The sequence below is a fragment of the Gavia stellata genome, chromosome 5, assembly GCF_030936135.1.
Source record: "Gavia stellata isolate bGavSte3 chromosome 5, bGavSte3.hap2, whole genome shotgun sequence".
NCBI classification, from domain to species: Eukaryota; Metazoa; Chordata; class Aves; order Gaviiformes; family Gaviidae; genus Gavia; species Gavia stellata.
Window position 1 is genome coordinate 59,765,593 of NC_082598.1, and position 25,551 is coordinate 59,791,143.

The 25,551-nt window shown below is 45.2% G+C and overlaps 1 protein-coding gene across 2 annotated transcripts in view; it reads right to left on the reverse strand.

Moving 5' to 3' along the window:
- The window catches only part of SLC20A2 (solute carrier family 20 member 2), a 40,865-nt gene that overhangs the window by 12,815 nt on the left and 2,499 nt on the right, over positions 1 to 25,551 (reverse strand). For both annotated transcript variants that reach the window (XM_059817505.1, XM_059817503.1), the window contains exons 2-8: positions 21,402 to 21,952; positions 16,184 to 16,324; positions 14,881 to 14,966; positions 12,730 to 12,826; positions 9,658 to 9,774; positions 8,751 to 8,954; positions 6,745 to 7,333 (exon numbers count right to left, since the gene is read on the reverse strand). In XM_059817505.1, coding sequence (XP_059673488.1) covers positions 6,745 to 7,333; positions 8,751 to 8,954; positions 9,658 to 9,774; positions 12,730 to 12,826; positions 14,881 to 14,966; positions 16,184 to 16,324; positions 21,402 to 21,690 — 1,523 coding nt within the window. In that variant the 5' untranslated portion in view covers positions 21,691 to 21,952. The remainder of the gene's footprint in view (positions 1 to 6,744; positions 7,334 to 8,750; positions 8,955 to 9,657; positions 9,775 to 12,729; positions 12,827 to 14,880; positions 14,967 to 16,183; positions 16,325 to 21,401; positions 21,953 to 25,551) is intronic.

Consider the following 25,551-nt stretch of genomic DNA (forward strand, 5'->3'; position numbering starts at 1 on the left):
GCATATACCATAGCGCAATAAGAACGTGTCACAGCTGCGCCCTGTGAAGTGCAAGCTTTGGGTGCGTTAATGAGTCAGGAAGGCTACGTATTTCTTCCTGCAGCTCATCGCTGCGTACAGTAAATGCTGGCCCTGAAACCCCAACTCCCTGCACCCTGGAGGGTTGGGTCCATCCTGCCCAGCAGCATCAGCCTTCCCTGGGAAGCCCGGTCGCGGACCCTCTTGACAGCAGGATGGGGAGGGATTCCCGTGCCCACCGGAGCCCCATGTTTTCACAGAATCACAGAACCATTAAGGTTGGAAAAGACCTGTAAGACCATCAAGTCCAACCATCAACCCAACCCCACCATGCCCATTAAACCATGTCCTGCAGTGCCATGGTCACACGTTCCTTGAACACCTCCAGGGATGGTGACTCCACCACCTCCCTGGGCAGCTTATTCCAGTGTCTCACTACTCTCTCAGGAAAGAAATTTTTCCTAATATCCAGCCTGAACCTCCCCTGGCGCTTCTCTGGCTTGCCTGCGTGGCAGAACGAAGATGCCACGTACCTGCACAACTAAGGACACAAGTGAAGATTCCTATCTCCTCGGGACACGGGCTGCACTTTCAGGACAGACTGCTATTAAAAGGGAAGAAATCAGATTTCAGTCTGCTCTCAGTAATAGTAACGGACAGACAGGCTTCCTAAATATTCTAATTGATTCTGACTGCAGCTCTCAGGGAGGAAATAAGTAATACTCATTTTGTAATCCAGCCTTATTATAGCTCCTTTAGATTCCTTATTTAGCCAGAAGGCTGGATCCCACTAAGCTCTCTGTGCGCAGTGAGATACTGGCAATGTTCTGGCCCTTCCCTCCTTTAATCCCATTGCATTTACTTTAGGAAGAGGGGAAAAGGTAAGTACCACTGCTGTTTGTGTGCTCTGACCTAGAACTCCAGGGAAATCTGTAGGTACGTGAAAGGAGAAGTTTCCTCTCCGTGTATTTTGGGCAAGCAGGTATTTCTTAGTTTCACTTGCACTGCTTTGCCTAACAATGAATTCCCTATCTGGTAGCAGTTCAGTTTCCCTAAAATCACTGAGAGAATGTGTAGAAATATATAAAAAATACTAAACATTTTTACTATAGTTCTGAAATAGTTTTAAATCCTGTCTTCAGTAATGTAGCCTATATCATTTGGCTAATAAGAGAGCCATTCTTTGTAAAGCTTGTGCCATAAATCTAGACAGCATTACCTGCGGACTCTAACACGAATCACCCCTTTTTCCTGTAGTTTCTACGTATGAATACGCAAGGGTAGTCCTGAAGTCCTCCACATTACATTTAATTAGAGCAGCCGCATTCAAACAATTTATGCAGCTGAGATCCTCTGCACAACCGTGAAACGTCTGCAAGCGGGTTTCTCCTCCCTACAGCACGTCCCAGCCAAACCTCGGTCCTGCCGGCACCTTGGCATGCACAGACACGGGCGAGCGGCACGGTCTGCGGTCACCCTGTTCAGCGGGAGCGTCACAGCTCCTGCTGCTGTCACGATAACAAACCACCTTCCTCCATGGCTGGAATCCACGAGCCCAGGGTAGATGCCTGCTCACACGAGCCAGGGCACGCGGCTCCTTCTGTCATCCCCAGGGTTTCTCCTGGGACAGCAGGAATGATGGCCTGAGGCGGAGAGAGGGCGTAGGAAGGGATAGAAGAGGCTACCCATTTATAGGAATCACAGAATCACAGGATCATTAAGGTTGGAAAAGACCTGTAAGATCATCAAGTCCAACCATCACCCCAACCCCACCATGCCCACTAAACCATGTCCCGCAGTGCCACGTCCACACGTTCCTTGAACACCTCCAGGGATGGTGACTCCACCACCTCCCTGGGCAGCCTGTTCCAGTGCTTCACCACTCTCTCAGTAAAGACATTTTTCCTAATATCCAGCCTAAACCTCCCCTGGCGCAACCTGAGGAGAGGAATCTGTATGAGAAAAGACTAAACCCACGCAGAGACAGGTGTGTAGGAGCACGAGCCTCAGGCTTTTTTTACAGCATAAGCAGCAGATTTTAATCAGCAAACCTCACGTCAACCTACAGCATCTTTCCGTGGGTCATCCTGCTTCGACTGCAAGAATTCAAGGAATAACGATCTCCAGAGGTTGCCTGAGTCAACAAAAGCATCTTCCTGTTTGCTCGGATGGGCTGCGGGGCCAACGCACCGTTTGCTCATTCCCAACCCGGTTAGCAAAGCAGTCACAGCCACCGTTGTGCTGAGCGCAGGACATAGCTATGGGGTTAGCAGTCCTCTCTAGCCATTTCCAAAACAGCCTGCCTAACTGCCCTCGTTTTTGGGAACTAGTTAATTCAGACATGCTTCCAGACTTCGAAACGCAGCATAAACCCTACAACTTCAGCGACTCTCCCGCTGCCTGCATTTATAGAGGTAGGCTGCTGCGGCTGCAGCGCTGAGCTCCGGATCATCATGATTCCTGCCGAACCAACCTATATTTACAGAAAATAAGCTCAGTCTAACTCAACCATAGGTGCCTATAGTCCCCGCCGGCCAACAGAGCCCAGCCTCCCAGCCTCTCTGGAAAGCTGGCTCTGAACAAGCATTTAGGAAGCTGGCAGTTCTCCCTGTGTCACGCTCCTGGCCCAGGTCTTTTTTTCCATCCTGCCCTTTTTATTCTCCAGTTGCCCTTGCAATGACCTGACGTGCTCCCTTTGTGCGCGGGTGCTGAGCCAGTGGGACCTGCTCGCTTGGCGCCACTAATTAAGTTCAACAACATTTTTTTTTTCCAGCGGTTCTGTCCCAACACATTTAGTCGGGATTTTAAATTCTTTAGATTTCATTCAGCCCATGTGCGCGACGGTGTCACAAGGCTCTCGGCCCGGCTCAGTTAGTCCCAGCCCTGGAAGGGCTCCAGCATCCTTGACACAGCGCATATAAGCTCTGCGGCAGGGGGGCAGGAGGGGATGGTCTGAACAAAAGAGTCACCCAAATAAGGAGTTACCATGACTCCCCGTTTCTTTTAACGCACAGCTGCCCCGGCCAGGATCCCTGCTGATGTCAGCCTAAACAGGAGCCCTGACTGCTACGAACATCAGCTCCTACAGCAAAGACGGCTGGTATCGTTACCATGCTAAAAAGCATCACCTTGGAAGAAACTGGGGTCTAGCTGCCCTGATTACCAGTTAGTTCTGCAGTCGACGGCCAAATACTGACTTAACTCTTCCAGGTCCAGGGGAAAAGCCTGGACAAGGAAACAAGGGAGATCTCCATATGGTTTTTTTTTCCCACTAAAGTGCTATCCAAACTATACGGCGCACTTCTGCTCCATAAAGTGTTGCTGAGCTGCATCACGGTTCAGCCCGCACCGTGTGCCTCACCCTTAAATATGCTCTAAAACAGGTCAATCGCTTCACTACCTGCAGCTTTTAATTTTTATATTAGCTTTACATTTTTCTCTCTTTGTTCCTCTTACCTGCCTCTGTCCCTTCAAGGAATACAAGCAAACAGCCTGATGGAAAATAAACAGAAAACATGGGATGAAAGTGAGTTCCAGGATGGGGAAGGAAAATGTAGGAGACAAGTCCAAAGAAAAAGATGTGGACAATGGAGGTGCTGCCCTAAATATATGAGTGAGGAGCTTAAAATGAAATGGAGAGGAAAGTGGGTTTTTAACCACAGGATTCAAGGCTGAGAAAAAAAAAAAAAACAGAGAAGGAGCTTGACAGCAGCACCTAAAATGAACAGAAGGAAAGTGAATGAAGGCGGGAGATGAAAAGATAGCAGCCTTCGATGGAAGATGGATTGCCAAGGCTTGCTTTCTTACAGAAACGTGGACAGAAAGCCGTGCTACTAGCTAGGTTCTACTGCATTGTTTTTAAAATAACGCACTGCCTTTTGAGCTCTGCAGATCTTTATGCGACATGTGGAAGAGCCAAGAGCCCAGTAAGAGGTCTTCTGCTCTGCTAGACAGAGACCGGCAAAATGTCTGCTACGTACTCCATGGGATAGATATCTGCATTCCCAGAGTGTTTTATCTACTCAACCTTTTTGGCATCCAAAGGGGTCTTTAATTTTTACTGCTGAGCTGGAACTCAGTACAATTGCAAGGATGGGTTCCTATCCAGTCCTACACCCATGATCATCTTCTTGCATTCCTACCAGCTTTGACAAAACGAAGTTAACATGTTCTTTAGTTTTGCCATTACGTGAATTCAACTTAAGAAGAGATTTTGGAATAAATGGCATTTAATAAAAACGCATGTTTGCTGGCAAATTTGGTAGGCTCACTGACAGAAGTAGAGATCTACAAAACACTAAAAAATACGAATTTTCAGGAAAGGGTATTGCCACGGCAACGAGCCAGTCCAAATGCAGAATTCTGGGGGAATTAGGCTGTAAGATGCAACGAAGCATACTGCACAGAGTCTAAACCTTGTCTTTCATTCTGCCCAGCTCCTATCAACACCAAATTCGATTTCTGAACGGACTGCATCCTTACAGATCACTTCTACCAAACTCTGCTACCCTTGCCTCCTGCAGAAAAGGCAAGTGATGCTTGATGTGAGTCCTTGAGGAGTATGTATAGACATCACGTACAGGAAATAAAGGAGCAGGGGCATCTACTGTGGTAGGCTGTGAACCTTCTGCAATGGTATTTCCCAGGGTACATTACAAGAAATATCAGCGGTGTTTGTCCTTTTTCCTACGTTCCACTCAGCACTCGCTGCCGGCGACTTGCAGAGCATGGGTACCGGCTTCCATGGGTCTTTGCTCTTGCTCGGTGTGCCCAGAGCAGAGGTCCTGATCAACGGGCATCATCTGAGAGGAAAGAAAGTTGCGCCGCTGCCCTCCAATCCAGAGGATGAGGGGACCCTGGACTCCTTCCCACAGCCAGATCCCTGCGGATACGAAGGGAGTAATAACAACAGCAAGAACAAGAAGGCTCTTCAGAAAGCCCTATTCCGAATTCCCAGGACGCTGGATGGACAGGGAGGGAAGAGACATGTTTGCAAGTGTTTTCAAGATGACCCGCGAGTTAAATCGGGTGGCTGACAAGAGTGAGGAGCAATAACCGTTCCTCCTTGCTGAGTGGGACAGAGTTTGCCCAGACGCCTGAGGAGGGCTATGAAAGTTATGAACGCTGCAAAGCCCCGCTGCAAATACTGAAACCGACACCGGCAGGGCATGGCTAACACGGCGAGGGTTCAGCGGGAAGGGGACTCAGTACGGCCCCAGCTACAACCCAAATAAGGAACACTGCTTCGACAAGCAGCTTCTGAGTGGGTTCCTCAGGGGACCTTATCACGATACAGGAAAGAGCGCCTACTCAATACCAAGTGGATCGCTCCATGCCTAGGGAAGAGGCAGTCCAGCCAAATCCTAAAGGAAAAATATGCAATGTTCCCAGGGACAGAGCAAAACCACCCCAACCACCTTCAGCCACATGCCACCGAGATGGCGAGGTGCAATAGGGCCCTGCAGATGAAGCCATGTTATAAGCAGATGAGCAATGTAAGTGAAGATGAGGGAGGTCTAAAATGCTCCACCCTGAGCCTACATCCTAAATCCTTCAGTCAAAAGTCTTGTACTTTGTGGAATAAAACAGAGCCAAGCCTTCGAAGGGAAAGAAGTTGGCAAATGAGTGAGTGAAGAGGCACTATTTCGCACGGGTCTGACCAGACGATGGAGGGCAAAGAGGTGCAGATAAACATTTCTGAGACCAACTCTGAGATTTTGTCAGCTGTCTGAGTCAATATAAACATGAGATAAAGACTCCTGGAGGATGATCCTTTTCCTTTATTCCTGGGAAATGGTGTTAATGCCACGGGATTTAAGGACAGAGACACTTAAGCCAAATGACTGAAGGATGAACTCACCAGCTTCTTCCAAACTCAAGGAGCAACTCAACGGTGATAGCGGCTCTGGATAAAACTCCTGCCAGGGAGTACTGCGTACCAGAACTATGCCGGGAGATGGGAAGTTTCTTAAATGAGGGCTAGGAGACGAGCCATAGCCCATGTCCCCTCTCTGCATGGGGCGTGGGAACGTGCCCAGGGCTTCTCGGAGGTAGCTCCCTTTATTTTGGTAAGAAAGAGAACTGTGGCAGCTGGAGAAGTTGTATGAACTTCAGTAGGACTTTGAGGTTAAGGCTTGGTAGATTTTCTGGGCTATTTAGTGATACACTGCCTCACGCGGTCCTAGACCCCTGGAAAACTCCAAGCAAAAGATTCAGCAAAGGGAAGTCTACAAGGGCTGCAGCGATCAAAATGAAGACATTCTTCACATACCTTTTTTTGCAATGTGACAAGAGATGAAATTAATCTAATGACAAAAACAGTCTAAACCTCTCATTTGCTGATGGTCTCCAATCTTGCAGTTAAAATAGGCTGCGAACTCTGTGGGGCTGGGACTGTCCTGTTTGCTTTTACAGTGGTTGGCATGCCAGGGGGAGTCTCAGTGCCTCAAAGCTTGCCAAAATTAAACCTGAATTAAACTAAATACTGCACAATTATTTAGCAGTACATAAAAAGATGTTACCATTGAGAAGAAAATAAACCATAGACTGAGCAGCCCAACTCCTGGAAAGCACCGGGGTCATCAATGTCACAAGCTTTGCAAAACACAGCCCTGATGATCATCTGCCTGCAGAAATGCATATGCTTTCCGACCGGCCAAGCTGGCAAAGCTTGCTCCAAGCACTTAAACCGTAACATTGCTGGTTTGTGAGATGTCATCCTCTTACCTGACATCATTACCTCCATGGGCAAAGGATCCAAAGCAGGCTGTTAAGATCTGGAGGAAGTGGAAAAGTAGATGGACCTGAGACGTGTCTTTCTCTTCCTTATCCTCTTCCACGGGATCAACTGGGGGCCGGTTAGGATCTGCGAGTTCAGAGGCCAACTTCATCTCCACCCCGCCTTCCTCCGCCTCGATCTCTGCCTCGGCCACTGCGTTGCAATAGCTGGAGTAGCTGTCATAGCGAACTCGCTTCTTGGAGTAGGAAACAGTGTCACCCACCAACTTCTCACTGTCCTCTGGAGTTGATGTATCCGCTGCCTTAAAGGAGGAATGCACGGGCATGCCACAAATAGCAGCTGTGTAACAAGTGTAACTGTTGTTGCGTCGTAACAGTTTGTAGTTGTTTTCTTGAGCGGGCCTCTCATCGGTGGCCCTGTCCAGGTGTATTTTGTGGAGCAAGTCTTTGTATAAACCTGAGTCCTTGTGCACAGTGTGATAAACGTGGCCGTCGCTCCTCATCTGGCCGTCGAAGCTGAAGGTGCCGTTGGAAACAGGTGATTTCACCGAGGTGTGCGTCATCGAAAACGCCCTCCCTAAAAAGGCAGAGATTTAGAGTTTTTATTTCTACTAAACATAATGCAGAAGCCCCCTCCCTCCCGCTTCGTGAGACGATAAAACAGCAGCGATCCGAGAGTACAGGACAAAGTAGATCAATTTGCAATATATGCAGTGAATAAGCCAAGATTCAATTCACTGCAAAATAAACTCTCTCATCTTCTGTGCAAAAAGAGCTTTGTTCCAGCGTTGAGTCTCCCCCAGACACGCCGTATGACTTGCAGCAAGTCACTTGGGCTCGGCTATTCCAAGGTGATATTTGAAGGTTAAATCCTCAGGTTCTTTGAAAAAGTAATTTCTATAAAATTTCTTTCTTGTAAAATAAGGTCTATTTTTTCTGAGGTTTTGTCTATGTTGAATAGGCCTAATAAGAATTTCAGGAAAGGTGGTTTACTGTAATTAAGGTAATGTCATACTGAATATGAGGTCATCTTTCAAAAGTACCTATGTTTAACAGACTTTTACATAACTTTTAAAAATAATTAAAAAACCAGAAAGCAAAAAAGTTAATGTTCTGCAGAAATATTTCCTCAGCTACTCCAACATTTTGTATATTTTATTTTTATGAATGTGATGGTAGTTATTCCCACTGTATACATTTAACATTAGCGTACGCCGTAGGACACATATCACAATTAAGGCAATATTTCTGAAGAAACCATCTTTTTTCATTTCCTGACTTCCCAGATTTCCACTCTGCAACATTCAGAATTGGTTTTAGCTATTTTTAAACTGGAAGCACACACTCAAAGGGCTTCACGTCATGATTTATTTGATTTTGTAAGAATCGGTTGACTATGTTAGGCATTTATTAACCGAATTACAGGGCTGTGTAGATGTTAGCAAAGTGATATCAAAGTCAGCAGACCGCTAAGTGGGGGGGTGCGGTCCCACCACATGGGAGAATAAAAAGCGCTTTATGCACACAAGCCTACTTCTTACAAACATACGTTCAGAAAACAACGCATGAGATTTTTCTAGCGGACACGCTCCAAACGGTCACAGGTTCGTCAACTAAAGCCCAAATCTTTTCATCTCCTGTGGTAGTATGCTAATCATCTTTATGCTGAATTTAACCTTCATACATCAGCAATTTGTCTTCTCTGTATTTTTCCACTGCTTAAAAGGATGGAAACGCCATTAAGGATACAAAGTAAAGCAAAGAGGAAAGTGATTTTTGTTTTCAGCTGTTTCTAAAATACAGCCAAAGAAAATGTAATTGGTTTTAAGTCCTCTCTAGAAAATGTCACTTGTAAACGATCGTCTTTCCCAACAAGTGTTGAAGAGGGATTAGAGCTGGAAACCCCAAATGCTAACTTACCACTTACAAGAGACCTACTTGCAGTTAAGAAACCCTACTGAAAATAAACCCTCTGTGTTGTCTTAGTTTCTTACCATACGGTACGCGTGGATGGTTTCCATTTGCAATAGTATCTGATGCCCCAGCAGCTTCTGGTACTGAGCCAGTAAGGGGAATCGTGCTCTCGTCAGATGCTTTGGCACCAGGAAGCTCTTTAAAGACTGGTGTTTCTTCATCTTGAATTTTATCAAGACTTTCATCTGATATCCTTGACAGTGCAGCATCTTTCTTTAACCGGCCTAAGGAAATAACAGTACTGTAATTTTAAACCCAACCTATCCGTCTTGCTGCTTACGTTTCCACTGTGTGCATCAACGGCATAGATCAACGTGGATACAGTAACCTGGCTCCATTTCACACGCATTCTTTATTTATTTCTAACACTTACCTTTACTAATTCATCTGAGAAAATTCTAGAGCGTCTTTGTTTCGTCCTACAAAATTCGCCAAAGTAGGTAACTGAAGTAAAACACCGAACTGCTCATTTATTAATGAAATCTGAAACTCTTCTCTGCGTTTTAAACACCGCATTTGTTGAGAGTAGCAAAGCAAACAAGCAGAACGCTATAAAGCTAAAAGCTGTGATCAGCCCAACTTACTGTAAAGTTAAAGAAGTTACTTAAAGATAATCATTCTGCCAGATTTTTCCTCTTTAACGTTTCCTTTGTAAAATATAAAATGGATTATGTTCCAGGATTTATTTTCCTGTTTCTGCTAGACTCTAGAAGAAGTGAGCACTGCAATGGATTGCCTAACAAGGTTTTGAATTTCTAGCACTGCAGGTTTTTAAGAGCAGGTTACGCAAATACATGAGGAACAGTTTCAGCACATCCTCCCTGTGGGTGGGGACTGGACTAGGTGGCCTCTCCAGGGCACTTCCAGCTCCGAAATGAAATTTTCCGTGATTTTACATCAATCACATTTCACCAAGCAACTACTTACTTTCTATTTTTCTCTTCATCCAGGGACACACAAAAATCCAGACTAAGATGGCAAATACTAAGGATACGCCGACCGATATTAGAGCAATGGCCCACATTGGCAGTACCAGTCCCAGTACTGTGAAGACAAAGAAATAAAACCCAGGCAAACAGTAAATTAACATGACTTCATTATGTCAGGCAGTGGAAGAGCAGTCTGTTGCAGGAAAGCCTGTATTCACAATGTATTCAAAACCGACATGAACGAGCCGATCATTTTTAACAACTATATCAGGTAGTGCAGTATTTAAAGGTCTAGCTGACGTGCAAACGTTTGCAGGTTTAGTCTTCCAATTCCCTGTTACCCCACCGTGACCTTATTTCCAAAGAAGTCAGGGGCAAAACTCCCACATCAGGGCTGCTAAAACAAGTTTGCAGTGATTTTATACACTGATGCACATTAAACCGTGTTGCCCATTAGGGTATTTACCTGACCTTTGCTCTGGTCAATAAAGCCCGATGCTTAGCTTAACCTAAATCGTTATTGGTTACGATAATAGCTTAATGTAGCACTTGAGAGCTGAGGTTTCAGTCCTGCAATGCGCAATTGTGACAATAACTGCTGTTCCTGTAAATATCCCCCCAACAGAGCTCCTTGCGCTTGTTCAGTTAAATGATCAGACCCTTAATGAAGAAAGAACTTGGACTCTGATCTTTCAACCCATATACGTACGCCTGTCTTGAAACCTAATTCATCCTTGTGAGTAAATGTTGCCAGGACAGAAGCCTTGGAGAGTAAATATGTATTTCCTGAGCATCAAAAGCCGAGTCCCACCTTTTTATTCACGCACTTTCGAGACTGCTAAGCTGAAACAGTAGGGACATTAAGATTCTTATTTCATTTATTTGCATAATGAGTCACTGCAGAGTGCCTGACCTACTTCTACAGTACAACTAATGAGGAAATGTTGGTTATACATCTGATTTACTGTGAAACACCTTGGATGCATAGCCAATTAGACTTAAGAAAAGGAATAGTTGAGTTATGTTACCCTCAGAGTGGGAACTTCTCAGGCTTTTTATTAATTTCAGTAATGCTATGCTATGAAGTAGAGTCTACTGACTGCATTTATCTAGTACATCTAGTGCGTCAGGGTTTAGAGAAAACAAATTTCTATTCAACAAAGGTCACTTTCTAAGCCTGTTTTCTTAATTCAGGGGCTTGTTGAGGAGTCTCTTTTCAATTGCCTGTTTGTTCATGGCTCTGGGGCAATAATCTAATCTAAAGATAACATTTAATGACCAGAGTCTTCAATAAAGGAGTTGAGAGCATTGAACATCTTTTTTCTGAACTCTTTTGTTGCAAGTGCGTGTTTAAATGCTTAAACACTGTTTAAGCGTGTTTAAGTGCTTAAGCAAAGTTAACTATAAACATATAAATGCAAAGATATAAACATAAAATGTGTGAATATAAATATACAAACACAAACATACAAACATAAATGTTGAAATATAAACACAAGTCTAAATAAACACAAACATATCAATGCACATAAAACACACAAATATACAAAAATATAAATAAAGTCCTGAAAATTACATGTATCATTTCCTTCTACTGAGTTGCAATGAAAACACAGCGCCCAAGAAAGAAGATGCATTAAATGCAGAAACAGGCTCGGGGCTTCTTATCATAGAAGGGAAATAAAGAAGTAGATTTAATTAATCGGCTCCGTGCCAGATTTGCCAGAACAGTGACTCTGCTGATTTCAATGGAGCTGTAGCGTTAGATGGAGGGCAAACAGCCTACCTGCTCTGAACCTTCCCTCCTTGATGCACGTATCCGGAATACCTTTGAGAGCTCAACATGTGCTCAGATTGACGAAGCCGAAGCTGGCAGCTCAATATTTCCCCTTCCTCTAAAGCGGGATTTTTTTTTTTGTAGCTGCACTCTTCCCCACTAACCGGAGCCATCAGGAGGGAGTCACAAAAAACACGTGCATGAACAGAAGAATGTGGGGAGGTGTATGATTTACTCTTGCCTTCAGTAACTCTGGAGTACTGTGTCCAGTTCTGGGCTCCCCGGTTCAAGAAGGACAGGGAACTGCTGGAGAGGGTACAGCAAAGGGCTACGAAGAGGATTAGGGGACTGGAACATCTTTCTTATGAGGAAAGGCTGAGGGACTTGGGTCTTTTTAGTCTGGAGAAGAGAAGACTGAGGGGGGATCTTATTAATGCTTATAAAAAGTCTAATGAGGAGTGGCTGAGGAAGCTGGGGTTGTTCAGTCTGGAGAAGAGGAGGCTGAGGGGAGACCTCATCGCTCTCTACAACTACCTGAAAGGGGGTTGTGGGGAGGTGGGTGTTGGTCTCTTCTCCCAAGTGACTATTGACAGGACAAGAGGAAATGGCCTCAAGTTGTGCCAGGGGAGGTTTAGGCTGGATGTTAGGAAAAATGTCTTTACTGAGAGAGTGGTGAAGCAGCGGAACAGGCTGCCCAGGGAGGTGGTGGAGTCACCATCACTGGAGGTGTTCAAGGAACCTGTGGACGTGGCACTGTGGGACATGGCTTAGTGGGCATGGTGGGGTTGGGTTGATGGTTGGACTTGATGGTCTTACAGGTCTTTTCCAGCCTTAGTGATTCTGTGACTCTGTGTAATACTGAAGGGGTGGGTGCCAGGAGGATGGGTCCAGTCTTTTTTCAGTGGTACCCAGCGACAGGACGAGAAGTAACGGGCACAAACTTGGTCATAGGAAGTTCCACCTAAACGTGAGGAGGAACTTCTTCACTTTGAGGCTGGCAGAGCACTGGAACAGGCTGCCCAGAGAGGTTGTGGAGTCTCCTTCTCCGGAGATACTCAAAACTCGCCTGGACACATTCCTGTGCAACCTGCTCTGGGTGACCCTGCTCTGGCGGGGGGGTTGGACTAGATGATCTCCAGATCTTCCAACCCCGTCATTGTGTGATTCTGTAATTCCTAACGTAGGAGATAACCGTGCAGTGTTGACGGCTACCAGGCAGCACGCTGGTAGAACATCATTTTACGCTGTGGGAAGCCTCCCTCCCGTGCCACCCGCTGCGGACGGCTGACTCACCTGGTGCCCCCGTGTACATGATGGAAAACACGTTAATAGCTATGGTAGCAGCATAAAACACTGGAAGTGCGCGGAGACCGTTGGGCACAGGGTCTTCCTGCATAGGAATTGGAGGGAAAAAAGGAAACATTAGCTGGATTTTCCACCAGATTAATGTCAGCATGAACATCCATGAGGAAAACACGTGCTCCCGAGTCAGTGCCAGGCAGGTGGAGCTTTTGGGTGGGTGGTGAGGAAAGGACGGTGACCTGCCTGGTTACACCCAAATCCACAACGCTGGTCCTGCAAGCACCAGCATTCTGGGGAAGCTTGACACTGTTAATGGGAACCAGGGAGACAGGTTGTACTTTCAGGTTGGCTGCAGACCTGCTGGGTGATCTGGGGGCAGGTTTCTTTCTGCGATTGTTTTCTTACCCACCTTGTCTCCAAGCTGAGGAGTCCCTTTCACTCGGCATGACTGAAGGGTACCGAGAAGGACAGGGCTTTGATATTTTTGGGGCGGGTCTACAAGCATCAGCGCAACACATCCATCGCAAAACCTTATTCCTAACCTCCCAGTTTCGACTGGCACTTTCCACCAGCTAAGAGAAATCTCTGAAATATTAAGTGCCTGGCCACATTAAACAGGTAACATACATAAAGCGAGCGTGCAATGTTTAGCACGCCGCTGTGCCTGCTGCCCGCCGTGGTCTCATGCCCTCGGAGCTCAACGAGGAAAGGCTCAGCTGACGGCGCAGCGGAAACGCACTGTGCGAGCCGTTGAAAAAGCCTTTGTGAGGAGACCGCTTTGGTCTTTTGAGGGGCTCCACATGTTTGCCAAGAGCCTGGCAAAGCTAAGGGCTGGCTAGTGTGGTTTTGTTTCTTGCTGCCATCAGCTATAAAAGGGAGCTGAGAGAAGGCTGCGGCCGCCCTGCGCTATGCCCCGGTCCCAAAGCGTGAGGCAGCACGGGCTGTATCCGCAGGGCCAGCTGCTATTCACAGACACCCCCAAAAAGGGCTTGAACCCCTACATTGGGCCACCGACTCGCAAGCTAAAAAGCCGCTCTTTTTTTAGGGACGCACACAACGCAAGTCGCTACCTGCTTATGCCAGAAGCTCTACAGATCTTACTGCTTTGTGAATGGCACAGATGACAGTCAGAAGACAATTTTCTTAGCTTGAACTTTTTCTGCCTCTTGAATGCTTAAATATGTGGCTTTTATACCAGAGTTCATGTGATTCTGATGACTGATTTCTTAAGTTGTTAGGTTTTGAATGCAACAGAGGAACTTTTCCTTGTCCTTTACGCAACTTGAGTAATTTTAAAGTCAAAGCTGAGTCCGATCAAATCTATCATCTGGTTTTATCGCTGACATTTATTTACATCAGAAGTAAAGAATGATGAAGCTGAGGTTACAGGTGGTGTTATTTATAGCAAAAGAATTAATCCCTCATCTATTTAAGTTCCCTGTATAACTGCTAATACAGTGTGTCCCTTATTTTAGGTCATTGTCATGTGCTGCACTCCCCCATTTTAGCAAGTTGAATGGTGTGGGAGAAATGGAAAGAGCAGATAAAGGTCTTCAGGTTTCCAGTTCATGCTGGGTGGCAGGCAAATAGTCTTCTGCACTGGAAATATATGCACTGGTGTTACCTCAAAGCTGTCACTTTTGACTGAGGTTACTAAAACCCATCGATTTCAGGTTTCTTGAGAATCGAGGAAATACGCAGATACCCATCTTCTAATGTCTGATGTGCTAGAAAACCGAAGCTTAAAACTTCACAACTATGAAATACCAATTAGAGTATCTCCAAGGGAGGACTGTTCTGTTTAAATAACAGTCAGAATGGCTATCGTGAGGCTAAGTCAATGCCAACAAGTTTGTACTAATACAGAAGCAATCTCAATGTACCATCTTTAATCAAACAGAATATACCATATTAATTATCACGTAGCACCTTCTAAGCCTCAAATACTTGTCAGATTACTTACCCTGAGCTTTCAGAACTGCTAAGAGCAAGTACAGTTCCAATGGCTATAAAAAAAATGACTGGTCTCCTGTCCAAAAAGCAAGCCACAAACTTTCAACTCTGGAAATGCCAGCACTCAAATAAGGGACTAGAACACAGCCTTCAAACCGAGCACTCATTATAAGAGTGAGATTCCTTTACCTTGTTTAAAATGAAGAATCTGATTAGCACAAAGAGGACTCCAGACATCAAGCCAGATAACAGTGGGGAAATAAACCAAGAGGCAACTGTATTGAAGAAAAGAAAGAATGAAACATGAAATAAGCAGTGTTCTTACGTAACAGTTAGGTAAGCAGTTAATGAGCAATAAATTTAAAACAGTTCTTGTACAACTGGAATGAAAGTTCTGTACGTTTACTTACAACCGGTACAACTCAATGTCCACTGACACTCAGGAAAGTCAAAGTAATCCTAGGCACTATTAGAACATCAGCCAAAGCATTTCCCGATAATTTTGCAAATTTAGCAATCAAATTCATCAGGAAAGCTGCTTGTAGTTTGATGCAGAGTGGACCAAGAAAGCCCTGTAATTTCCTAATCAGCGTGACCATGAATGTTGCAAGCAAGTGGAAAGCAACTGCATCTAGCAGGATGCCATGCTGCTCGCAGGGTAAAAGTCTCCATTTCCAGAATGCCATAGAAGCATCAACTGTAATGAATAATGCACGTACATTTTTTGCAGGCCAGATTTGCAAGTGTCCGGGACTGATTTAACTGAAGTAGGTGGCAAAACTCCCACTGATTTCAATAAAACCGGATTAGGGCAGCGCTCTGGAAATCTCATCCAGAGTGATTTATTGTTTGCGGCATGGTTAACAGATTGATTCTGCTGTCATTGCAAACTCTCTTCTACTTTTGACAGGATTAAAAAAAATACGCATTGCTCCAGCTTCTCGAAAGCACAGTGCCTTCAGCATCAAATCCTTTTAATACAGGGTTTAGGCTGCGACTCGGGTTACGAGGCTTCGAAAACAATGATGAAAACTCCTTCACATCCCTGCTCGGCTGTCCTGATCTTGGCAGTGGGAGGCTGTGGGTTAAACATGAGCTGTATGCCCAGCTTTCGCCTCCCTGAAGCTGGTGGGTAGAGAAACATGACTGTGGGCATTCACGTGATGGCTAGTATTGTTGAGAGCAAGAACGAGGTGGTATGAGCTGCCACGAAAAGAACTAGAAGAGGAGGAATGTCACCTTGAAGCATGTTTGTGAGGGACAATGTCTCCTCAGCTTACCGCTGGGGAAGTGCAGCTTGTGCCTTACCCCTTTCTCCACGCAGCTCTTAATGAACAGGGTTCATCAGTGCATCTTCTCAATGACAGGACTGGGGTGGAAAATAATTTAAGGAGGGAGTGCTATCAGCACAAAGCAGGTTTCTGGGAATGTTTTTTGCAGGCAGCGCACGCTATTTCACACACCCTCACGCACAGAAGGAAACAGCGCTTACCAATCTTGACAAGCTGCATCCACTGGACTCCCTGCGTGCCAATTGCCACCAGAGAAAATCCAATCGTAGCACCTACGATGCAATGGGTCCCCGATATCGGGAGTTTCAAGAACGATGCAATCAGCTGCCAAACAGCAGAACCTAGAGAAAAAAAACCCCAACCGTATGGTGTAAACAACAACAGTAACAATAATGTCACGCAGAAAATTCTTCGCCACGTACCCACATTCTTTTACGAGCGCTGCCTACGCTCCACATGCACAAGAGAGATCTACTAAAGAGAGTTTTGTTCCTGTTCTGTCTCTAAAAGCGAATACTAAGACAGTTTAACAGCAGCTTTGAGTGCTGGATCTTACTTATGACTTTTTCTTACTAACCGCTCTTTACACTGCACAGCAGTTCTGTTTTGGGTTTTTTTTGGGGTTTTTTTTGAAGGCTTTCAGTATTTACAGCCTGTCTGATTAAATACACAAACTGCTCCCAGTCTGCATCAAGCTTAGAAAACCTCATTCTTGAGAGCTGGACCTGGAAGCCTCCAAGTGATCATTGTGATCCACCGTTTCACCAATGAACTACCCATGCTCCCGTTACTGAAAATCGATGTTCCATAACACTCCTACATTCAGACGCTACCAGAGGAAGGCTCAAATTGTGGGGCAGGGAGTTTTTATGCCTCTTCTCAGTGACATGCGGGCGTCTGGAGTCCACTATACGAAAAATGGACTGAGGAGGGAATAAGGACTCTCTCGCTGCCTTCATTTGCCGCTCATTGCAGCACTGGAGAAATTCAGAACTGCAGAAAAGGCTTATCTTAGTCATGGAGTAGCCAAAGATACCCTTGGCATAAGGAAGTAAGATCCCCTAATTAACTCAGGGACAGTGGCTAATGGTTTATAAAGTAAATGCGATGTCTGGTGTCCCAACAGATGGCCCAAGGAGGATATTTGCCAAGAGAGCAGAGAAAAAAAAAAAGACCCCAAGCACCAGAGAGGATGCCTTGTATTTGTTTTCAGTCCCAGCTTTGGGTAGTTAGATCAGACCATGGTTGGCCACCAAGCCCTCGAGCACGCAGCTCCACGCTCCAGCTCATTTTCACATTGCAAGGACCCAGGTTCCCTGCTCCTCTTGCAGTGGCACTAACCTCAGGACACCAAAATCATTTTGGCAGTGACACGAGCTTTCCGTGGATCTCGCCTAATATTAGAGAATTCGTAGAAAGATCTCTTCTTCATCTTAAGATTTCATGGCCTTAAGCCTAAGTCTTCATGTGTTAAGAGGCCCCAACGGCAGCAATCAAACTGCCATGAGAGATCCCATATTTTCTGGCTCGTGCCACCTCTCTTAACATATCTGCAGCAGACACGGTCGCTGAACAGCAAGGTCGCTGAACGTACGCCGCTGCTCAAAATCTCAGCCTCCATCCTCAACTGCCACAGGAGAGGATGGTTTGAAGGTCTTGAAACGGAGCCATCTGCAAATGGTGATTTGCTGGCACCATAGGCGGCTACATTTGGAAGTCAACCAGTTTGTAAAAGTGATCTCTCCTGGGGTACTATCCCAAAACAACTGGTACTCCTATTGCTCTTGGAAATTCTAGATCAAACAAGGAACACCTGCTCTTTTTTTTTGGCTTCTCTTCCCCTGTACTAAAATAAAAATAAATACACTCTGAAACCTTTGACACGAACTTAGAGACCAGCAAGTGGAAGTGAGGTGAAAGAGAAAATAGGTGGTAACATCTGTAAAGAGCCAAATAAACAGATAAGCCAGCCGTAGATATGTAATGACAAAACACTCAGGCTAAAAAAATAGGGAAAATGCAACCAAGCCACAGCTGCACTGCAAATGTGTCGCGAGGGCTGGGTTTTTTGCGGGAGGGAAACAGAGGGAGTACGGCACTATTTCTTATTTAATCCACTTCACCTTGAAAACAAACAGGAGAGCAAGAGAGAAAGTGGTGGAGGACTGACGGATGGTCTGAGAAGGACAATGCGTGGTCTAAAGAAGTTTAAGGAAGCACATTAAGGAACAGAAGGAACTACAAATCAAGCCAGAGCAGGACTTTCCTCTGGGGCTTGCAATGCCTTAACTACCTACATCAAAGCTTTGACTCCTCTTTAACACAAAACACATGTTCCCAATTTTTATCTTTGCAAAACTAACCTAGGAAGCAGGAGGCTCACTAGACCTGTCACAGACTCCCAAATTCAGACTCTTCCCGTCTGCTGACGCCGTGGCCGCGCACCCTTTCCTCCCGCTTGCTATCTCCTAAAGAAAGAGGGTTGGCTGCGGACTGCCCTGACCACGAGTCGCCAGCGCCGGCTTTCGGCTCAGGGTGCGTTTCACGCTCCCCCGCTGCCGAAAGCACCGCATCCGTTCTCCCGAGGCTGCGGCGCTGCGTGCCAGCCGCGAGCCTCCGGTGAGTACCACACCACCCGCAAGAGCGGGTTAGTGCTTTGCTTTGCTAATCCTGGCTGGGATGTCCTCCCTGTCGGTGGCATCTCCTCGGTCGCAGCAGCTGCTGGCTTCAGCTCCCACCAGGACTGCTAGAACGACACCCGGGCAATTCCTGACAATAACCTGACAATTAGTTAATGCTAGGGAAGTACTACAATTTCCTCCCAAGAGCAACGGTCCCTAGCTTCCCAACAAACATTTTAATACCCTACAAATTATTACAAAACGTTACATTTTAAAATTTTAATCCCATTGCTCCCTGCTTCCTTTTCTCTTTTATGAGAGAAGGTTGCCCTGAGAATCACCAGCTGCTATTTGCTGCAAGCATCAAAGGATCTTCCACCAACATGTGGAAAGAAGATACGGCGACTTTTGGTCTCTCCCAGACTGTTGAATCATTTAAGCCTCATCAAAATTCAGAAGCTAACTCCATTCGCAAAAACATGATCATGAGGCATGAGAAGACGGGCTGGGAGGGGGGAATGCAGAGCAAAAACAGAAAGAGGAAAAGAAAACATCCAGGAAGGCTCAGAGAAAACACAGAAAAAAATATCATACATCCAGAGAAAAGCTGGAGATGGATTTGAGGAGGGGGAAAAAAAAAATATGGAAATCTGCCGTTTGCAACTTGTGATTAATTCTGAGATTTAAAATGTGGAATTTCTTCTTAATGCCCTTACTGGAGGAAGGGAATGCAACTGGTCATGAAGTTCACACAGGCTTATGTAAATACGCATGCAAATAAGCTGTTTTCTTTGAGCTTCTGGCCAGTTGCCTCCGCAGGGGGCATCTGAGACTTAAAACTTTGCCCGGCCAGGATCAGGATGTCAGAAATAGATACAGAAATGGAAAAAGGCCCTTCCTTCAATGGGGACTGTGAGTATCAAGACCGTGAAGTTCAGAAGACGCAGGTCACTTACATTTCAGAGGGTGTACGCAGCTCCTGGGCACAGTGGGAAATGACGGCGCTATCTCAGGAAGCAGAAGGGTAAACGATGCAAGTGGAGTGGCACTAAGAAGCCACCCTACAACTTGAGGGAAAGACCAGAAATCTGCAGTTGACCTTGCAAGACATGGGGAAAGAGGAACCAACGCAGGGTGCCCAAGAGCATTTGATGTAGTTTAAGTTGGCAACCTCAAAGAGGGACCGTTTGGGGAAGCGGTTGTGATCCCAGCAGTGATTTCTCGCTACCCAACCCCTCTTCTCCTTGGGCGGGGGAAGGTGGCCAACCTTCAGGAGGCTCAGGGGCAGCAGAAGCCCAAGGGAACCACCTCCCCGCTCTCAAGCACACAAAGCCGCCTCAGACGAGTCCAGAAACTGGCACTCAATGTCCATCTTGAGCCATTAAAATGAAAAAAAAAAAAAAAAAGCAATGAGGAAGAGTTCTTCTTGTGGTTCACCAGTCGGTTTAGCACAGCATAGATTTCATCCCCATGCAGAATATACTGTTCCAGATCTTTTTCAATCCATTTGTACATGAGTCCTTTCACATGTACATCTCTAAGAGCATCAGATATATCCTTGTAAAGATGCACCTGGTCAAACTCAATGCCATGAGTTATGAAGTAATCAATGACTGAAGAAAGCAGTGTCATTTCAGGAAGAGAAAAAATGTCCATAAACTGCTTAAGTGACGGACCCTTGCCATAGAAGTCACTCATATCCCCAAAGAAACGGGAAAATAACCGCATGTAGTAGACCTCTGCACGGATCCGCCTATCTCACGCGCAGGTCCCGCCTGAAAACTGTGGGGAGGTTAGAGGGGGTAGGTAGAAATAATGTTTAGGTTAGGTTTAAGGAGGTTTAAGGAAAAAAATCATTGAGCGGAGCATCCCTTTCAAACAGAGGACGCTGCGACGCTCATCTAAATCAGGTCGCCCTGTCGTGGGATGCCACGGACCTGCCGGACTGAAGAAGTGGTGGTGGGATGGGCAGGCTGGCCCCTTGCCTGGGCTGCCTCTCCCACAGCGAAAGGGTTTCTTCCTTCCTGCTGCCTCCTGCCCTTTCAAAGCAGGTTTGCTATTGATCCTTCAGGGAGCTCTCCAAAAGCTCACAAAGCCTCTTGCATATAAACAAAGAGTAAATACCGCGGCTTAATGTTACTTACCTCAGAATACGCTGTTTGTTCTAAACTGAGATTAATTTGACTGCAAAGAGAGGCAGGCGGAGCAGACTCTAAGGTACGCCGAACCGCTGTCGCTTTGAGTCAGAAAAATTTAAAAGACCTTAAATGTGTGCCCATCTCTCTTTACTGCTCCTTTAGTTTTGCCGTGGGCAAGGGTGAAGTGTATGAATAATTCCAGTCCCTCAAACTGGAACTAGACAATCAGTTTAAGCAAATATGTTTGGATTTTCTGTAATTTTTTTAAACGATTTAGGTAATGCCTTCTCATACGCATTCACTGCAAACTGCTGTTTCTGTAGGATCTCCTATATAGTCACAAATGCTATGCTTACATATTTTCCATTTACCATCATCAAGATCTCCAAAATATTTTTTTCAGTACCCTAGGAATACATATACATGATCCATTATGTTAAACTTTTTTTTCTTCTGTTAAATGGCTGAACCATTGAAAAATGTAAATGATTAGCAGCATTTTAAAAACCATAGGAGACTAAAAAAGGAATACAGGCCCCTGCGTTCATACCAAACGAGACATGCAAGCCCAGATGGGAAGACTTAATTAACAATATTCACAACAAACAGGATGACAAATAGACAACGAACGTTACTCGGAGTAGGAAAGTATTACTTACCAACCATTGCACTCACTTCTCCTGCCATCAGCAGCGGGACAGTGTTGTTGTACAGGTTAACATCAATGATACCCTTCCGAATCGTTTCTCCTACTTTTGCTCCCAGTAATACTGAGCCAGTGGTTTCAAAAACTGAAGCCAAAATGCAAGCCTGGCGTAAAGTAACGACACCAGAGCCCACAGCCGTTCCGAAAGAATTGGCAACATCATTTGCACCAACCGAAAAGGCTAAAATAAAAGCAATGATAAAACCCACAATGACCATCCACAGGTACTCATCCATTGCCATCTTTCCCCAAACCGTAGATTAGCTTCCCCTTTGCAAATAGTTAATAGTCAAGGCTGGAGGGCACCGTAACGGATTTGGAAAGCAGATTTCTTGTAAACAATGAGTTCTCTCTGGAAAGTGCTCGGTAGTGTTAGAATGTGAAGAAACTGCTAACTGCTGATTTTCAAACTACTATAAATACTGTTCATTTGGCTGCCTTCGGTCAGCAGTGAAACACATTCCATATTTTGCTCCCAAAGCGGTACAACTGCGATGTTCTGTCCTGCAAAAGAAAAAAAAAAAAAAGAAAAAAAAAGAAAATTTAAAAAAAAAAAAAAAGGAATACTCAGCGGAGCCCGTAACAATGCGCGTTTTCAGAAGTAAACAGATGATTTAAATCCACTAATGGGGTCCTAGCTCGGCATGTGACTGTTCTAATCATAAAGCAATTCAGAAAAGGTTAAAATTAGGTCACCTCCAAAGCAATACGTTCCTTGCAATATCACTAACCGAGAAAATCTTTTGAGCAATTTAAAAGGATTTAGAAAGGTTGGGGGGTATGTTTGTTTTGAATTTACCGAGCAGGGCGATAAGCCCTCTTTCTAGAAGGAGGATCCTTCTTGGCTCTTTGCAGCCAGTGAATATAAGATATGTAGAATATATAGGCCATACCATACAGCCTGACTCCCAGCTGATGTATATCACCTAGCTCCACCGACCACAGCAGAGCTCTCACCTTTTATCAGCTAGAGCCAGCAATGCACTCCTTTGAAAAATGATTTTATCTATGTGCCTGTCTAGGAAACGCCACTGAAAATACTCTGAAGAGCATTAATATTCATCTGTTGCTGCTATCACATCCCATGCAGTAAGAATACAATTTTCTTACAGCTTCTCAGTCACTGAAACGGCACAATAATCGCAATATTCCCATGTATCCCTGCAGACTTCCCTAGGGAAGTCTGTAAAAAAAGTTTAACTAAAAAGTTGAGCTCTCCGCTCTTTCCTATAGATGGTTACCAATTACTAACCGGTTTATTATATTCAAACCGTTGTTACAGATATCTTTCGGTATTTCTTTTGATGGTTTCAGTTTTATGATCGCCTTTTGAATAACATCTTAATCAGTCCTTAATTAGTCTAATCTGAAAAAAGAGTGAGCTCTTTCAAATCCAAAAATGGACAGAGAGAAAGGGACTTTAAAAAATAAAACCTTCACCATCCAAAAGACTGCTAAGCAGAGCGATAAGGTCCACACTGATGTCAAGATGGTCAAAAGCTAGAAGCAAATTTGCCCAAACCATCTGTCTCTTCTGCTGGCTGTTCCTCTCCTGCTAGCAGCCACCACAAAGACGTCCCATGCCACCCTCTGCTTTCCTATCCATGCTGTTTGGCTCCAGAAAAGTGCCATTTTGGAGATGGCAAGGGGTTAAATGAACATTTAGCAGCAAATATCCAACTCCACCCGTTTTAAGAAGCATTTTGAGAGACCAGGGGTTATCCGATGAAAAGTCCCAAGCCCACCTCCTGCCCTCTCTCAGTTTCCCCACGGTCGCTTCAGTCTCATACAATATACCCACATCCTCAGTTTCAAGACCATGCTAAATTTCTTTCGATAAACCCAATGCAATATAGGTCCTGCGGTAGCAAGGAGGAAGGGTCTCTGGAACCTCTGAAATTATGGCAAAATTAAAAAATAAGAGATTTTGCATATTCCTGAGATGCTGGATCCTTGAGAACCACCAACAGGAAAATACCACATCTATAGATGTTTCCTTGATTTGACGTCATTTTCCTTAAGCTGATGTCAAGGATTGATGCTTTCTCTAAATATACATATTCCGCAGAAAAGATGTCCCTCTTTCTTTCGCCAGGCTCCAAACTGGCTCAACAACTGTTGCTCCAGTCTTTTCCAGACATGGAGCAGACATCAATCCTTGCATGCCTTACACTCTAAAATAACATCTCGGAAGGTCCTAACAGCTAAAAACATTTGTAGAAGGATTTTTATACTATGAGATAACATGAGAAAACAAAGCACCAATGCATTTTTGATGTTTGAAGACTTGTTGCCTTTTTATAATTCATGAGCACTCAGCCCGTTGAGTGGAAAAGGACTTGACAGAGACAGAAAAGGCTAATCAAATTTGGAAGAAACAATTAGAATTAGCACTTGTTTGCCTGGGAAGGAAGACAAGACTCCGTTAAATTCATTCGTTAAAAAATTTCTATTATGTATATCAGATTTTGGCTAGGAGATGAAGTGCTGGACTAGGGTCCTTCCTTGATCCTGGAGATTAATGATTAAACTCTTCATCCCGCATGGATTTACACAGTGCCTTTGCCAAGTTAGCCTCGGTGCCCCAGTTTTCTCTCCTGCAGATGGGCAAAGCTGACTGAGATCCATGCATGCATCCACAGATGCTGTGATTATATGAGACCCGTTTCCTTTGGACCCGCAAGACGAAAGCACACCCTTATTCCCAACAGAGATCTGTCTTTTCTCCACTTATCAACCAACCTACCAATTTACTGCGGTGACCCAGTTTCTGGGATGAGGAAGAGCAGGGGGATTGTGACATTCCCCCACCACAACGGAGTTCATGGGACAATGTTTGCCAAATCTGGCTCCTCCAGCCACAGCGAGTTCCTGCAGCTTCCAAAATAAACCACTAAGTCACAAGGTTGCCTTTATTAGCTTCCCGGGAAAGGGGGGGTGGGAGAAGAACTCCAGATGGTCCCAAAGAAATTAAGACTTCAAGTGCGTGTATGTGTGCTCCTAAAACTCTTCGTGAAGCCCAGTGAGTCTCCCCCAAAGTCTGTTGGCAGGGCTCTTGGCAAAGGGCTCGGAGAAGCAGCTACATAATCTCCCTCCCTGTGAAATGGGATATATGGCCTTGGGAGAAAAGGATGTCTTAAGTAAGAAGTCACCCCTCCTGTCATTTTATGCAAGGTGACGGTTCAAAATAGAGCTTCCTCCAAAACTTGGGAGGCTCAACTTGATGTCCACTGCATGTGCACAAGTGACAGAGCACAGCAACGGCCAAGCCTTGCCTTTAACAAGATGAAAATCAGAAGGAAAAGAGGAAAGGGAATAAACACACCTTTAAAAATGAACATGCAGGCAGCATCTGAACAGCTAGGTGTTACTACTTTCAACCTTAAATAACTGTAAGAGATGTTAAACGTTTAAAGAAAGAAACAGAAAGGAAAAAAAAAAAAAAAGGGCACATGTCTGCTGAGAAAGTTTTCAGAAATGCAAAATATCCTGCAAAGTAGGCCAGTGACTAAATACAGACTAAATCTTGTAGCGTGCTTCTTTCTAGAGCCCAAAATACATCTGGCATGCTCAGACACGCTGAGCTATGCCCCTCATCACCTAATCTAACCCAAGAGCCTCTGGTATTTCATGTTGTTACTGGGACGAAAAAGAAAGTGGAAAAAACGCCGTACAGTAGGGAACGGCACATCTTCTGCTCTCTGCGTGACAGCTGGAAGTCACTAACCTGCTTCTCTCCTGCGTTCATTTATATGTCATCAACGCGCCCCTCTGCATGCCAAACGCAATTCAACCTGACCTGCCAGATGCTAGGAAATCCTCCCGTTTACCTGCGGGACCGATACCGCCTCTCCGCCAAAGCCTCCGCAGTCGGGTGCGCTACGCTACTGTAGCAAACTCTGGGTGGAAAAGTTCATTTTCCTATTTAGGCTTTAGGTAACTCTTCTGGAACCATTCCGGTCCGCACTGCAGTGGCCGTGCTGCGAACTCACCCTTGGGCATTGGCAGGGCAGAGGAACCGTGTTAGCACCGGGGAGCTGCAGGACCTGAAGCTGGAGCGTGCATCTCCGGTGGCTGTTAGAGCGAAGGGAAATGCGTAGAGG